The sequence below is a fragment of the Cervus canadensis genome, chromosome 2, assembly GCF_019320065.1.
Source record: "Cervus canadensis isolate Bull #8, Minnesota chromosome 2, ASM1932006v1, whole genome shotgun sequence".
NCBI lineage: Eukaryota > Metazoa > Chordata > Mammalia > Artiodactyla > Cervidae > Cervus > Cervus canadensis.
The window spans coordinates 10,536,672-10,554,885 of NC_057387.1; the positions used below are offsets into that span (position 1 = coordinate 10,536,672).

The 18,214-nt window shown below is 38.5% G+C and overlaps 2 protein-coding genes across 2 annotated transcripts; both read left to right on the forward strand.

The window, feature by feature from the left end:
- The first annotated feature begins 339 nt into the window (after nt 1–339).
- LOC122426636 (olfactory receptor 10X1-like) lies at nt 340–1,305 on the forward strand. Its single transcript, XM_043445709.1, has one exon. It carries the CDS (start codon nt 352–354, stop codon nt 1,303–1,305), a length of 954 nt encoding a protein of 317 aa, XP_043301644.1. The 5' UTR covers nt 340–351.
- A 15,194-nt stretch (nt 1,306–16,499) lies between these two features.
- LOC122426639 (olfactory receptor 6P1) lies at nt 16,500–17,462 on the forward strand. Its single transcript, XM_043445724.1, has one exon. It carries the CDS (start codon nt 16,500–16,502, stop codon nt 17,460–17,462), a length of 963 nt encoding a protein of 320 aa, XP_043301659.1.
- The last annotated feature ends 752 nt before the right edge of the window (nt 17,463–18,214 follow it).

An 18,214-nucleotide genomic window follows, 5' to 3' on the forward strand; every position in this document is an offset into this window, starting at 1 on the left:
CAGGAGACATGGCTTGATCCCTGGTCCAGGAAGATTCCACATGCCACAGAGCAAATAAATCCATGTGCCACAACTACTGAACATATGCCCTAGATCCTGCGTGCCACAACAAGACAAGCCACCACAATGAGAAGTCCACACATGCAAATAGAGAGTAGTCCCTGCTCGCTGCAACTAAAAAAATCCCATGCACAACAATGAAGACTGGCACAGACAAACATGAATAAATAAATAAAATGATTTTTAAAAAAGAAATTGTAAATTTCACTATTTATCTATTGAAACCAACATTTCAAAGAATAATAGAAAAGTTAATATTTGTTTGTCTTTCATATTTCAGAAAATTCAACAATGAAGATCAATCAGACAATCTTGAAAGAGTTCATTCTTGTTGGTTTTTCTGTTTACCCACATGGACAGACAGTCCTCTTTGTGGTTTTCTTTTGCCTCTACCTTCTCACCCTCACAGGTAACCTGACCATCATGAGTCTAACTTGGGTGGACAGATGTCTCCACACACCCATGTACCTCTTCCTTAGTGCACTCTCTTTCTCTGAGACCTGCTACACATTAACCATTATCCCCAGGATGCTGGCAGATCTCCTGGCCAAGAAAAGAAGCATTTCAGTTATAGGTTGTGGCTTGCAGATGTATTTCTTCTTGGGACTTGGTGGCACTCACTGTCTCATTCTCACTTTGATGGGGTATGATCGCTTCCTGGCCATCTGCAACCCTCTCAGATATCCTTTGCTTATGACCAATATGGTGTGTGGAAAACTTGTGGTCTCTGCTTGGGCTGCTGGCTTCTTTATTTCTGTGACAGAGATTGCATTGATATTCAGGGGCTCTTTCTGCAGTCCCAACCTTATCAAACACTTCTTCTGTCATATGAGGGCTGTTGTGAGGCTGTCCTGTCTAGACAGTGAACTCACAGAATTCATTGTAACAGCAATCTCAGTGTCAGGCTTGATGGGTACCTTTCTGCTCATTATCCTCACTTACATTTTCATTCTTTCCACTGTCCTCAAGATCCCTTCAGCTGAGGGCAAGCAGAAGGCTTTTTCTACCTGTGCCTCCCACCTCACGGTGGTCATCATCCACTTTGGTTTTGCATCTATTGTTTATCTGAAGCCAGGAGCACCAGGGGGAGACGACACACTCATAGCAGTCCCCTACACTGTCATCACTCCTTTCCTCAGCCCTCTCATTTTCAGCCTCAGGAACAAGGACATGAAGAATGCTTTCAGAAAGGCCCTTGTAAAGACACACTTCTTGAATAAGCAATCTTGGATTACTGATGCATGACTGAATGTTCTCATAAGTCAGTGAGGCATTAACCCTGTGACATGTGACGTCTGTACCATTTACCTTTCTCCAGAGGTTGGCATATGGGGATCAAGTGACTGAGTCTGGGACCTACGCCTTGACAAGCACTTACTTAGCATGAAAGAAAGGAGTTCAGTGACTTCTATTCCCTGTCCCTGCAGATTTTAGGCTTCTATCAATGAATCTCTGGGTGCACTTCAGTTTTGATGCAGTCGGGGAAGCAAGATCATGGAAAGAAAAAAGCAAAACCTTTGACCACTTCACTAAGAAATGCTTTTAGAGAGCTAGAGATGTAAAAGTTGAAGAATTTTTCTAAGTAATGTGATAAGAAACTGATTTGTTCCTTCAGGATATAAACCATTTCTGATATGAGATATAGTATGTATAAATCTTCAAGTATGTGTAAATATATATATGTTAAGTTCCATGTCGTACTGACTATTAATGATTTCTGATAACTTTGTTCATGATTGTGTCTTTCTAATGATGGAATTAGATACTAGATTCTGACTACACAGGATGTTTTGGAACAATGATTCAAATAATTAATTGGACAGTAATCTACATGTTCTAAGTCTATGGGAACCTATCAAAGGCTGAATATAAACTCTAATTTCTTTATGATGAGATCATTAAACAGCTAACCTTAAAAATATACCTCAATATTGGGTGGTTTAACAACAATAAAAGTGTTTTTGAATAATTTTGGCAGACTATAGTTAATGAAGGCAATTTATTTTACCTAGAGGAAAGTAAATATTGTATAGGTTATATATCACAGAGAGGTTTCTAGTAATCTTAGTGAAATTCCCAACATACAAGCTTAAGAACTTTCTGAATCCTTTCTCAGTTCTGCTGCTAATATGTCCTCTAATGAAGGATACAATTGCTATACTAAGGATTGGTGTATATAAAATATGGAAAAGCTTTGCAATAGTTTCTGACCTACATTATTTATGGAGATGTTCTAAAGATAACTAAGATAATGGGTGAAAATTATTACTCACTTACCCTGATTCAGGTTATCTATTGCTATGACTGTTTTCTTCCCTGGGACTATTTTTGTAAGTGACACTTTAAGGTTAGCTGAAATTCATTTTCTTGAGAATTAAGGGCTATTTTTGTAACACACATGCAGGCAGAATATTTGCCCTTTACATTTGTGGTCATTGCTTTAGTCGTATTTCTCCCATTTTTGTTCCATTCCTAAAAACTAAAAGCTAGAGAATATTTAAATGTTTAGAAGTCAAGAAACACATTTCTAAATAAAAAGTAAATCAATCAAGAAATCCCATGTATATTAGAAAAAATACTTGAACTGGAGGAAATAAAAATACTACAAGTCAAAGCTTGTGGATGTAGCTTTTCAGTGCTTGGATGAAATATATATAGCATTCAAAATATATAGCATTTAAAATGTTCATAGGCTGAATATTTATAAGATAAGCATTCACCTTTAAAACTTAGTAATAGCTAAGCACAAAAAGACTGTGAAAAATAATATTCCTTGATGAAATTTATGAAGAAATATAGACAGAAGACACAAACAACCTTAAGAATGGAAATCTGTATTTTTTTCAGATCATATAGACATTATTTGAGAATTTAAACAAAATGGGAAAAATCGTATAAAATACATACTAAAACTGACATAAATTTAATTCTCAAGAAAATGAATTTCAATTAATATTTTTTGTTGAGTTCTGCCTTAAGGCCACAGGTGCAAAGTCTTCCATCAAGGTCACAGAAGTAGAGCCCAGAACCAAGGTTATGTCTGGAAGTGACTGAGAACCTCTGTAAATGTTTCTGAAAGACCCCTGCATCATCAACAGCAGGCTTCCTGACTCCAAATTAGCAAAGATGCCCACCCCAGTAGCCACCCAACAGTCCCCTAATCAATCACCTAATGCCAGTCTCCCAGCAGGAACTTTCTTTGCCTTGAGGCTATAAAAATGGGCATTTCAGGTGGATTCTCTACCAGATGAGCCATGCAGGAAAGCCCAAGAATACTAGAGTGGGTAGCCTATCCCTTCTCAAGTGGATTTTCCCAACCCAGGAATCAAACCAAGGTCTCCTGCATTGCAGGTGGATTCTTTACCAACTGAGCTATCAGGGAAGCCCCCAAATTGGCTACTAACCCACAAAAAGTGTCAGCTTTCCTTGGTCTATCAGGTGGTGTTGACCCACTGCACTCACAGTGCCCACATTATCTCTGTTCTTTGTTCTTAATAAACTGATCCCTTACTGAAATACTCTGTGTCTAGAAATTGCTTTCCAACCCATGTTCAAACTGCCCCAATACTTATCACATTAAGTATCTGGGTCCTTTAATGTCACTGATAGATTCTGCCAAACTCTTAAAATGGAAATCACTCCAACTGCACAAAAAGATTACATAGAATAGATAAGAGTAAACAGCCTCAACTCACTTTTTTTTTTTTTTTTGCTAGTATAAACCATATCCTGGGACTTCCCTGGTGGCTCAGTCAGTAAGGAATACACCTGCAATGCAGAAGACCCAGATTTGATCCCTGGGTCAGGAAGATCCCCTGGAAAAGGAAATGGCAACCCACTCCAGTATTCTCACCTGAGAAATCCCATGGACAGAGGAGCCTGGTGGCCTATAGTCCACGTGGTTGCAAGAGTTGGACACAACTTAGTAACTAAACCACCACCAAACCCTACACTATATCTTGAAATCTCTCCCAGGAACATAGATGTAAAAATCTCAAGTAAAACAAAACCAACCAACTACATATACTCAAGTTCAATTTAGTTCAGAAATGTAAAGTTTTCACATTTGGAAATCATTCAGTGTAACTATCAGAAGAAAAAAATACTGATTATGAGATTATTAATTGATATAGAAAAATCTTTTGATAATATTTAATATCCATTCAGGTGATAGAGAAAAAAGCTTATAGTGTAATAGAAATTAAAACGAAATTCCTTAAACTAATGAAGATTATCAAATTTTTACTTTATAGTAAAATACTTAAATCTGTCCAGGTTAAATTAGGAACAAGACAAGAAAAACTTTTCTCAACTCTATTCCATGTTATTCTAGACTGTCAGTACAGTAAGAAAAGAAAAGAAATAAAATACATTAGCTTTATAAAGAAAGACAAAGTGTCATTTCTTTATGATATGGTATGTTAGAAAGTCCAAAATAAACTGCATGCAAATTATTAGAATTAATAATCAATATACTGCTGGATACATGAACATAAATCAATTGTAGTTTCTTAAATTAACAATTGTAATGTAATATAAAAGTGTATGCTATATGTAAAAGCGACCCAGAGGGATCGGGTAGAGAGGGAGGTGGGAGGGGGGATTGAGATAGGGAATACATGTAACTCCATGGCTGATTCATGTCAATGTATGACAAAACCCATTACAATATTGTAAAGTAATTAGCCTCCAACTAATAAAAATAAATGGAAAAAAAAAAAACTATCAAACCCCTTGGAATAAAATTAATAAAAGATAGGCAAATCCTCCACAGAGAAATTTGTAAAAAATTACTAGAATAATTTTTTAATATGTAAATTATAAGATATTTAATTTCATGGATTAGAAGACTCATTGTTGTATAAATGTCCATTCTTTCCATACAAATCTATGTTTCAAGAAAATCTCAGTGGAAGTTCTAATAGTTTCCTTTTTTGTATCTGAAAATGATGAAGTATATTAAAATTTATATGGATTTATAGGTAGCCAAGATATTCTTGAAGAACAATTTAGCATTATTTGTTTTACCAAATAACAGTTCTCATTATGCAACTGCAGCATGTTATTGGCACAGGTGACAAATACAACAAAAGAATTGAAGAACGAGTCCCCAAATTTACAAGCACATGGGTATACCAGGTGGATAATTATAATTGTTACTATATTTCTTAGCCTCCTTTGCATCCAGGATTTGCTAAGTAACTAAGTTTTTCCAATCACATGTAAGAAGAAATAATGGGTGCAATGTCTACATGTCTCCCTTAAGAGCAGCATCTCTCTGCTTTCCTGATGGCTAAGAATGGGAAACCAGTACTTTGAACTCTGAAATAGAAGCCTTATCTTGAGAATGGCAGAACCACTCTGTGGCTTGTACAACTTTGTGATACTAACCTGCAGTGCCAGCCTTGCCTACTGTGAACTGATTGTCACTGGTGTTACATAAAAGAGAAATAAATTCTGTCTCATTTCAACCACTTTAAGGGACTTGGTAATTGAGACTGTAGTTACATTGTGTGAAGATAATTAAATGAGATTTTTCTTAAAACTTTAACAAAGTGTCCGGTGAATGACAATTGTATATGTTTTTCCAGCATCCACTGGAAAAAATATAAAAGCACTCCTTTCTGCTTCACTTCATTACTAAGTTACTTTCTCATTTTTCTCATCTCTCTCTCCTTTCTGAAGCTATATACCCCTTCCCCTTAAGAAAACTGCTCTCATGATTCTTTTCTTAGCCAACTTTTGAGATCAAAATTTCTTTGGTCTACCAACGGCCATTTTCAAGCTTTTGTTCATCTTTCTCTCTTTTTATAATATCTGGTCTTCTCATTAAATCTGTCAAATTTACTCCTGTTAAAGTTACTTTTTTTTTTTTTTTTAGTACTTAAATATTTATAAAGATTGGCAAAACCTAGGCCAACATTTCTAACTTATTGCTATATATACCTGCCTCTTTTTTGGTGCGTAGTGTGTTAAGACTGAACGCATCAGTGATTTTCTTACATTGTTCCTCTTTTTGTGTTTTCTAAGAGTTAGCATCTCCTCACTCCTTCAGGCCAAAAACTCAGAAATACACCTTATAGCATCATCTAATCTGTTGTAAAGACTATTGTTTAAAGCCGTATTATTTTGCTTCCCTCATAGCTGAATCGGTAAAGAATCTGCCTTCAATGCAGGAGACCTGGGTACAATCCCTGGGTTGGGAAGATCCCCTGGAGAAGGAATTGGTAACCCACTCCAGTATTCTTGCCAGGAAAATCCCATGGACAGAGGAGCCTGGCAGGCTACAGTCCATGGGGTTGCAAGAGTCATACACGACTTAGTGACTAAACCACCATTTTGCAATAACAACAAACTTCATTACAGAGAGGAGTAAAAATTACTTATATTAGGTGGGTTCACTCCCCAATATTGCATTCTAAACAGGATGTTTTTGGTCTCTCTTTGAACATTTCCAGTGATAAAGAGATTAACACATGCCTTTGGCCACCTGATGCAAAGAGTTGACTCATTTGAAAAGACCCTGACCCTGGGAAAGATTGAGGGCAGGAGAAGGGGACAACAGAGGATGAGATGGTTGGATTGCATCACTGACTCAATGGACATGTGTTTGGGTGAGCTCCAGGAGTTGGTGATGGACAGGGAGGCCTGGCATGCTGCAGTTCATGGGGTTGCAAAGAGTTGAACTTGACTGAGTGATTGAACTGGACTGATAGGAAATAATCTACCCCATTTGGGACAGTTCTGGTAGACTGGGAAGTAAAGGGGCTGACAGGACATAAATGGCAGTCAAGACACCCAGATTTATGACAAAAGAAAAAAAAATATTTTCAACAAATTCAAGTTTGTACCAGGAATCATGAATCTGAAACTACTCTTCTGCATACTTTCATCCAGTTATCCTGAGGTCTTCCTTATGTGCTCTCCAAGCCCAGTTCTATTCAAAAAAGGATATAAAAGGGGGCAAACAAGAAAGAATGCTTTCCTCTTTGGAGACTGTAGACTTAAGCATGGGAAATAAAGAATCTCTCCCTCACACATACAGACAAGTTATATAAATGCAAAAGTGGACAGAGTTTGACAAGTAATATTTTCTCAACATTTAATAGCTTAGAGAGATAGCCAGAATTAGTCCTTAACTCGCTTACTTTATTTTGTAATTTCCTTAACAGAATTTTAGACTTGAGTTAGCTTTATATCTGTCAGTTTTCAGACAAATAGCCTCTTTAGCACCTCTGAAAATAGAATTTGTAGAAGCACTGCACAGATAACACTCTGGCAATGAACTCAAGGACTGTATCCTGCATTCCTCCAGAACTATGTCTCTCCAGATTGTGTTCTGCATGGATTTCCTCGAACAAATGGTCCCTGAGGTGACTTGGACATAGTCTTCTTAGTAAATCACCATGGCAATATGTCCTAAGGGACTATATCCTAAAGATGTGATTATAAGGGCCATCTACTGCTTCTCTTGCTTACTTAAGAAGTATGCCATCTTAAGCCATCTGCCAAACCTCTTTCCTGTCATGCCACACATTACTCAGAGACCAGCATGAAACATCAACTTTATTGAAGAGTGGCTGGGGCAGCCCACACCTGCTTGACAGAGAAAGGTAACTAACTTACTGATAAACATCCTAAGGGGTATTTGAGTGAATGCAGAGGACTAGCAATCAAAAAAAAAAAAAAAAAAACAAGATGAAACTCTATGAAAATGTTATCTTTACCCAGGCTAGATACCCTCAGATCCTCCCTCAATTCCCTTTGGTTTTCTGGTTCCTCGTAATCCTGAGAAAACTCTTGGTTTCTCCAGATGTTCAATTGGCTTAAAAATCTCAAAAAGCTTAGTTGTCCAAGCAGTTCATGCCTAGTACCCTGTTGTTTTACTCATCTCTGAATATTTATTATTAAGGATTTGGTGCCTGAGAAATATACATTTGAAAGGTACACAAATGTAAAAATGTTCTTAAGCTACATAGTGGAGAATATGATAGAAAACAACAGGAAATTGTGTATGGAAAGGGGGACCCAGAGAGCAGAAGGTGATAGTAGGAGAGTCAGACACCAGTTTTGTATATATTCAGAAGGTAGCACTCCTTGCCCTAAGACCAGGTCCAAATCCGTAGCTGCTTTCAGTCTGTGTCTATATATCCCAAATTTAAACGCGATTTTAAAGAACTACTGGTTGAATTTTACTGTCATGCACAGATGAGCTCAAGCTCAATGCAACATAACATGGCAAAACAAAGCACAGTTCGTTTCAACCCAAATGAGTGGGTTTACCTGGCTGTGTACTGTACTTATGAACATCTACCGATTTCCATGGAAGATGTATAGGATAACAATTTTGTTCCCATATCTCCATGAACAGATCATCTGACTTTACCCCAGCTCCACAATTTTCTAGATGTATGATCTTGAAAAAAAAATTCACTCATCTTTCTGCCATTTATAGAGAACAAAGTCCTTAAACTCACTGGGCTTTTAGGAGGATTAAGCCAGCATATAAAAAGTACTAAGTACCTTGAACACACTAATCAATTTTATTTTTATGTCTTCTCTGAATGCCATATGGACACAGACTATGATAGTCATGATAGTGATTCCAGACAGGAATCAGGACTCTCAGTTGTTGACTCACCAGTTCTTTGCTAACTGAGTTATGAGTATTCAATTTGTGATGATCAAAGAAAGACATCAAAGAAAACAAAATAGACTTAATTTACTCTGAAAAGGAGATATACCTGTGTATAGGTCTCTGCCCAGTTTGTCTCTGGACAAACCTATATGTAGCTTCGTGAAGAACACCATTAGGAGTCAGGCAATTTATTTTTCAGCTTCATTTATGTAAGATCTATGAAGTAGAAGTCCAGAGAAGGCAATGGCAACCCACTTCAGTACTCTTGCCTGGCAAATCCCATGGATGGTGGAGCCTGGTAGGCTGCAGTCCATGGAGTCACTAAGAGTCGGACACAACTGAGTGACTTCACTTTCACTTTTCACTTTCATGCCTTGGAGAAGGAAATGGCAACCCACTCCAGTGTTCTTGCCTGGAGAATCCCAAGGAAGGGGGAGCCTGGTGGGCTGCCGTCTATAGGGTGGCACAGAGTCAGACATGACTGAAGCGACTTAACAGCAGCAGGAGCATGAAGTAGAAGTCAGACAGAAATCACAGAAATTATGCTGGCATAAATAGACATTTAAGGTGATCAAAGTCACACCATCTAGCTGAGGAAAACTGTGGATTTCAGATCTTCAGACCTACAAAATCACTAATTGTTTTAAAATATTGAGGACGTTTGACACTCTGGCCAAATCATTCTCACCTAAATTGTCTCTTTAATCATCATATAAGCCAATGATTTAGGAATGACAGATACCATCACCAGCAGTAGCAGCATCCCTATGTGGTAAATTTTAAAAACAGGTTAAGCCTCCTACCTCTGAAATAGAAGAGGACACTTAATTTTCCCAAATTATAAATTATTGGTTACATATCATATGTAAAGCACTTAGTGAGGATAAAGAAGTGAGTTTTTCCTGTTCTTGAGGAGAAAAAAAATCCAGGAAACTACATAAATGCTCCATAGGTCTGTTAATAGAGTCACAACAAAAGATGTGAGTGGTCTACTGGACAAAGTCATCATAGAAGAATTGATATTTATAATGTTTATCATGTGCAAAAGACCAGAAGTAGAAAACAGAGTGGTGTCTTAAAGAACTTTGATGTGATTGAAGGACTAAATAAGACTAGTGGTTGATAGATGTGGAAGAGAAGGTAACCACAAAAAGGGAGCAATTGACAGTAAGCAAAGGATGAATTGTATGATACCATCAATATAATTTAGTCCCGAGAAGACCTACGAATAAAAAGCTGCTCTTGGTTCTAAAGGGAAGTTCAATGAAAAAAATCTTAGAGATCTTCCTCACTAACTATTTTTTGGAACCTAAACTGTCAGATGAGAAGTGTGTTTAAACAGCTTATCTCTGTGTGATTGCTGAAGCTTCAGCTTCATCTGCCCTGTGCTGCCGTGGTGGTAGAATGCTACCCTGATGCCATAAAAATCCTGAAGTGTAAATAAAGTGTTTCTTTGAGAATGACAAGGGAGAAAACACATTGCCCAGAAGTTAGAGTACATAGAAAAATGGTGGGGTAGGTGGGCAAATAACATAGGAGTTAAGGGCATGCATTACACTGATACAGTCATAGTTACCTGGGGGATCTGAATACTGTGGGTAGGTAAGGTAGATTGGAACAGGGTGTAGAAAATGGGAGAGACAATATCTGGCAGGGATTAGTGGCCAGAATTGCAATGGCTAGAGAAGAAAATCCTTGATAATAGCAGTGCAGTTGGAGTAGGAAATAGTATTCCATTTTCAATAACTGAGCTAGAACGCTGTGAAGATTATGATGTAAAGTAATCCTGAGGAGTGGGCAGGAGTTAGGGTCATGGGCACCTCTGGGCACAAGGGACCCTTCCTCAGGCTTGAATTTGAACCAGTAGACTATTTAAGCCCTTGTGGTCTGCAGAACAAGACAGGCTTCAGAAGAAAAAATAAATAAAAAAGGAAAAAGCTTGTGAACCAGATGACAATTCTCCAGAGTGCTTCCCACTCTCCACCCCATTTTCCAGCAACTTTCCTCTGTCTCTCAAGATTGACCCTGGGGCAAATTGAAGCTTCAACCAAATTTCATGCAGTGCTACAACTAACAAGAACTGCAGTTTGCATTCCATTTGTATAATTTGTAAAATTTGTATCTGAATGATACAAATCTTATTCAAGATTACACAAACTTGACAAACTCATTTCACTAATATTTTTGAGGGTCTACTGATGCTTTTGAACTGTGATGTTGAAGAAGACTCTTGAGAATCCCTTGGACAGCAAAGAGATCAAACCAGTCAAAACTAAAGGAAAGACTGATGCTAAAACTGAATTTCCAATAATTTGGCCACCTGATGTGAAGAGCCAACTCATTAGAAAAGACCCTGATGCTGGGAAAGATTAAAGGCATGAGGAGAATGGGATGACAGAGGATGAGGTGGTTGGATGGCATCACCAGCTTGATGGACACCAGTTTGAGTAAGTTCTGGGAGATGGTGAAGGACAGGCAGGCCTGCTGTTTTGCTGTCCATGGGGTTGCAAAGAGTTCACTACTGAGTGACTGAACAACAACTATGTCCTAGGCACTGCTCTATCTACTGAGAATAGAAGTGTGGAGACAGGTCCATATTCAGACTTTGTCATTACTCAGTCTACTTCAGTATCTGAATTCCCTTACCATGGTTCCTGGGAGTTTCCCGTCACCGTTTTAAAATTTTTCCCATATTGGATCAATATTTAGCCCCAAGGCATGTTGTACTTCCTTCTTATCCAGTTCCCAAACTTACCACCTCTCCAGACTCTCTTGGAACATTGTGTGTGTGCTGAGTGGCTCAGTCATATCCTCCTCTTTACGACCCTCTGGACTGTAGCCCACCAGGCTCCTCTGTCCATGGGATTTCCCAGGCAAGAATACTGGAGTGGACTGCCATTTCCTCCTCCAAGGAATCTTCCTGACCCAGGGATAAAACCCATGCCTCCTGTGTCTTCTGCATTGCAGGCAGACTTTTGACCCCCTGAGTCAAAAGTTTCTAACACATTAGATCCGTTTTCCAAACCTGGGTCATTGTGCACTAGAAGATGCAAAAAATATTCCAAGATACAGACATGAATTGTTCCAAGGGAATCATTCCCTGATCTTCAACTCCACAGTCAGCTCTGCTTAAAATGTATCTGCTTGAGAAGGTGTTTCTTCCCCTTTCCCACTTTCCTTTCAAAACCTTATCTTCCTCTGCATAACTGAATCTCACTGAGTGGAAGTGCCCCGAACGAAAACTTCTCAGTGCCAATGGCAGTGATGAGAACATGAATGACTGGATAGAGCATCCTTTTGCAAGTCATGGTTTCCAATATGTTCCTTTCAACACAATTGAAACGGAAGCTAAATGAGTTGTCAATTAATAAGTCAATAAAAATAATTTTGATAATAGTTCAACTAATATATATTTCAAATAATGTAGTGTTTTTACTATAACAAAACAAATTCCATTCCCTGAGCTATGGCATATGAATGCCATTTATTTACATAAATTAGTTTTCTCAGTGTTTATATCTCCAAAATAAAAAGTAAGATTGGATTTGATGCTGAAATCTTTCTCATTATGGTATTAAGTACTCTTCATGAATGCACACCACAGCTGCAAAAAATTACAATTGAAATTATTATTAATATTCCAATAAATTTTTAAGTACTACTTTAAAAAACATTATATTTTTATTGATTTGTGAAATTGTATAAAAACATACAGAAGAAAATCTTTTTACAGTTTCAAGAGTACAGGAAACAAACAAACCAAAGAAAAATAAAAAGTAAGTAGATAGAGAAATCAAAAGTAGGTAGAGAAATCAAAAGTCTTGAAATATATTCAGTTCAGCTCAGTCACTCAGTCATGTCCAACTCTTTGAGACCCCATGGACTGCAGCATGCCAGGTCTCCCTATCCATCACCAACTCCCAGAGTTTACTCAAACTCACATCCATTGAGTTGGTGATGCCATCCAATCATCTCATCCTCTGTCATCCCCTTCTCCTCCCACCTTCAATCTTTCCCAGCATCAGGGTCTTTTCCAATGAGTCAGCTCTTCCCATCAGGTGGCCAGTGTATTGGAGTTTCAGCTTCAACATCAGTCCTTCCAATGCATATTCAGGACTGATTTCCTTTAGGATGGACTGGCTGGATCTCCTTGCAGTGCACATGGTATTCCCATGTCTTTCAGAATTTTCCAGTTTATTGTGATCCACACAGTCAAAGGCTTTGGCATAGTCAATAAAGCAGAAATAGATGTTTTTCTGGAACTCTCTTGCTTTTTTGATGATCCAATTTTATGTTGGCAATTTTATCTCTGGTTCCTCTGCCTTATCTAAAACCTTTAATCATGAGTTCAGTAAGAAAAATAATGTAAAATTTCCATTCATAAAGATACATATACCATATAATATTTTTAGAACAAATACTAATGGGTATCACAGGACCAGTATTTAGATTTCACTGAACCTATAAAGGAGTGACATAATTGTTTTATTTAAAATGTCAATACAATACACAGGAAATTAGATTCCTTGCAACTATTTAAATATATGATAAAAATAGATGCCAAGTATATGCAAAGCAATACATTCTTTAAGTTGCTGAAAGGAAAAGAAAATGTCAAGACAAGTGTTTCAGTTCTGTTTAGTTGCTAATCATTTCCAAGTCTTTGTGATCCCATGGACTGCTGCTTGCCAGGTTACCCTGTCCATCCCCAACTCCCAGAGCTGGCTCAAACTTATGTCCATAGAACTGGTGATGCCATCCAACCATCTAATCCTCTGTCATCCCCTTCTCCTCCTGTCTGCAATCCTTCCCAGCATCAGGGTCTTTTCCAAAGAGTCAGTTCTTTGCATCAGGTGGCCAAAGTATTAGATCTTCAGTTTCACCATCAGTCCTTCCAATGAATATTCAGGGCTGATTTCTTTTGAGACTGACTGGTTTGATCTCCTTGCAAGCCAAGGGACTCTCAAGAGTCTTCTCCAACACCACAGTTCAAAAGTACCAGTTCTTCGGTGTTCAGCTTTCTTTATGGTCCGACTCTCACAAGACTACTGGAGAAACCAGTTTTGACTAGACTGACTTTTGTTGGCAAAGTAATGTCTCTGCTTTTTAATATGCTGTCTAGGTTGGTCATAGCTTTTCTCCCAAGGAGGAAGTGTCTTTTAATTTCATGGCTGTAGTCACCATCTGCAGTGATTTTGGAGTCCAAAAAAATAAAGTCTGTCACTGTTTCCATTGTTTCCCCATCTATTTGCCATGAAGTGATCATACCAGATGCCATGATCTTAGTTTTCTGAATGTTGAGCTTTAAGCCAACGTTTTCACTCTCTTCTTTCACTTTCATCAAGAGGCTCAGTTCGTCTTCCCTTTCTGCCATAAGGGTGGCGTCTTCTGCATATCTGAGGTTATTGATATTTCTCTTGACAATCTTGATTCTAGCTTGTGCTTCACCCAGCCTGGCATTTTGCCTGATGTACTTTGCATATAAGTTAAATAAGCAGGGTGACAATATTCACCCTTGAAGTATGCCCCTCCCAATTTGGAAACAGTCCATTGCTCCATATCCAGTTCTAACTGTTGTTCCTTGACCTGCATACAGATTTCGCAGGAGGCAAGAAAGGTGATCTGGTATTCTGATTTCTTCAAGAATTTTCCAGTTTGTTGTGATCCACAGAGTCAAAGGCTTTGGGATAGTCAATAAGGCAAAAGTACATGTTTTTCTGGAACTCTATTACTTTTTCTACGATCCAACGGATGGTGGCAATTTAATATCTGGTTCCTCTGCCTTTTCTAACACCTGGAGGTTTGAACACCTGGAGGTTCTCAGTCCATGTACTCTTGAAGCATCACTTGGAGAATGTTGAGCATTACTTTGCTAGCATGTGAGATGTGTGCAATTGTGCGGTAATTTGAACATTCTTTGGCATTACCTTTCTTTTGGATTGGTATGAAAACTGATCTTTTCCAGTCCTGTGGCCATTGCTGAGTTTTTCAAATTTTCTGGCATATTGAGTGCAGCACTTTAACAGCATCATCTTTTAGATTTGAAATAGCTCAGCTGAGATTCCATCACCCCCACTAGCTTTGTTTATAGTGAAGCTTCATAAGGCCCACTTGACTTCACACTCCAGACATTCACAGGATGTCTGGCTTTAGGTGAGTTATCACACCATCATGGTTATCTGGATCATGAAGATCTTTTTTGTACAGTTCTTCTGTGTATTCCTGCCACCTGTTCTTAATATCTTCTGCCTCTGTTAGGTCCATACCTTTTCTGTTCTTTATTGTGCCCATCTTTGCATGAAATGTTCCCTTGGTATCTCTAATTTTCTTGAAGGGGTCTCTACTCTTTCCCATTGTATTGTTTTCTTCTATTTCTTCACATTGATCACTTAGGAAGGCTTTCTTATCTCTCCTTGCTACTCTTTGGAACTCTGCATTCAGATGGATATATCTTTCCTTTTCTCCTTTGCCTTTACAAGTGCTTAAGTTACACCAAAAATGAAAGTGCTTGATGGCGTATAACATGTGATCCAATTTCAAGTGCCAGGTCACTGGCAATATTGATAGGAGATTGGAAAATCACAGATGGATGACTAGGAGGCATAGGGATGCCTCTTTCACTTTTCTGCCTTATGAGCAGTATCTGTTTTCTGTGATTATTGTACAAATTACCTGGCTTAAAATAATAGAAATTTATGCTCTTACAGTTCTGGAGGCAAGAATTATGAAATCTATGCCATGTGGCCAAATTCAAGGTATTGGCAGGGACATACTTCCCACAAGACACTGGCAAAAAGCTATTCTTTACCTCCTTTGTCTCTGGCACTGCTTGCATTCTTTGTTTCACAGGCACATCACTGCAGTTGTCAAGGTTGGAATCCTCAAACCTCTCTATTTTCCATCTTCATATTGCCTTTTCCTCTGTGCATCTTTTTCAAATTTCCCTCTGCCTTTCTGTTATAAGGACCCTTGAAATTGCATTTAAGTTTTGTCAGGATGATCCAGGATAATCTCCTATGTCAATATCTTTAATTTAACCACATCGGCAAAGACTTTATCATAGATGTCATATTTACAGGTTCCAGGAATTAGGACATGGATAGCATTTTGTGGTCCATTTTCAACCCATCACCTGGGAATGGGACAGTATAATTCAGCAGAGAAAATGTACCTAAAAAAACTTGCAAAATGAATGAAAAAATTACTCCTTTTTTGGTACAGATTTCCATTTTCTCTTTTATACTGAATTATTTCTCCAACTGTGAAAAAACAGTTCCCAAACCAACCACTCTTCTCCAGTGCTGCCTTGAACTATAGCTCAAGTAATGTCTCTGAGCTACTTCTTCTTAGTTCAATTTCCCTTGAGAGCTAAACCCTCAAACTCCATCCTGCTATCATTCTTTCTTTTATCCATTCCATAAACAAGTATTGAGTAAAGATTCTATGAGTGTTAGGAGTTTGTGGAAAGTAAAAAAAAAAAAAAGAACATATCATAAGTAAGAAAGTAAATACTGAAATACTAAGAATTGTTTTAAAACTGCTCAGCAAACATTTATCAAATATCCAGTGTTGTTATAATTGCTAAATTATTTAGTACAATCCTCAAGTCTAAGAGTTTTTCCCTGGAGGTGGGAAGTGATACAGGAAAGGGATGGAACAAAATGACATAGCAATTATTGATAATATACTGTTGAGTATCTTCAGAAGGTTGTAATCTGGGGATGTCAGCAGTTTGGTCTATTTGTCTTTCAACATATTGCTCTTCCTGTTACTTTTTCAGGCAATCAAGTGGACAGAGATCATGAGAAATTTGAGTGGAGACTACATAGTAGAGTTTGTTTTGGTGGGCTTCCCTACCTCCCCACCCCTTCAGCTGCTCCTCTTTGCACTCTTCCTTGCAATTTTTTTGTTGACATTGTTGGAGAATGCACTCATTGTTTCCACCATCTGGCTCACTCCAAGCCTTCATCACCCAATGTTCTTTTTCCTTGGCCATCTCTCCTTCCTGGAGCTATGGTATATCAATGTCACTGTTCCCCGACTCTTGGGGGCATTTCTTACCCAGGAGCATAGAGTCTCCTATGTAGGTTGTATGACCCAACTCTACTTCTTCATTGCCTTAGCCTGCACTGAATGTGTCCTGTTGGCAGTCATGGCCTATGACCGCTACCTGGCCATCTGTGAACCTCTCCGTTATCCTAGTCTCATGCCCTTCAGTATGGCCACTCGCCTTGCTGCTTTCTCTTGGGGTAGTGGCTTCTTCAGCTCCATGATGAAGCTTCTTTTCATTTCCAGATTGTCATACTGTGGATCCAATATAATCAACCATTTTTTCTGTGATATCTCTCCACTACTGAACCTCACCTGCTCTAACAAGGAACAAGCAGAACTGGTAGACTTCCTCTTGGCCCTGGTGATGATTCTGCTCCCTCTATTGGCTGTGGTTTCATCATATGCTGCCATAATCGCCACTATCCTGAGGATTCCTACTGCTCAGGGACGTCACAAAGCCTTTTCCACATGTGCCTCTCACCTGGCAGTGGTTGTTATCTACTACTCCTCCACTCTCTTTACCTATGCACGGCCCCGGGCCATGTACACCTTCAACCACAGCAAGGTCATCTCTGTGCTCTACACTGTCATTGTACCATTTCTCAACCCAGCCATTTACTGCCTGAGGAACAAGGAAGTAAAGGATGCCCTCAGAAAGACAGTGCTGGGTAGGTGTCCCTGTTCCAGGGATATCCCAGATTGGTGTACCTGACAAAAAAGGAACAGTATCCTAATAGTGACATATCAAAGAATCATAAAATAGGCTTAACAGGACCAAAATATCAGCTAGCACACTGCTTCTTTAAATAGTGTCAGGAAACTTCTTGATACAAACAAAAAATTGTGACTCATTGATCTTATACAAGAGTTTCCAAACTAATATTGAAATGGTTATATAAGAATCTCTGGGGGGTTGTTAAAATGCATATTCCCAGAAAAATCTATGGAGAATCTGATAGAGTATGCTATTGTTTGTCTAGTGGTAAAGAACCCACCTGCCAGTGCAGGAGACATCAGAGACATGGGTTTGATTCCTGGGTAGGTAAGATGCTCTGGAGGAGAGCATGGCAAACCACTCCAGTGTTCTTGCCTTGAAAATCCAATGGTGTGCTACAGTCCATGGGGTCTCAAAGAGCTGAACACAACTGAAATTACTTAGCACACATGCCTTGCTTGCAACCCTGATATGCATAATTTTCAACTTTTTAAGAACTCTTATTTCACAGCCAGTTTGAGGCTCTTTACTCTAGACCAAGGCTATTATTTTGCGAGTGAGAAAATAGGTAATAAAAGGGACTTGCTGATGGGTATGTCAAGACAAAATTATGTAGAAATTGTTGTAGCAGTTTCAAGGATTCAAATTCTCAGATCCTAATTCTGTGAGAATCACAAAAGTACAATTAAACCTCCCAAACTGAAACTAATGTCACCTAATGCATAGTCCTTATCTCTACAAGTCTTATA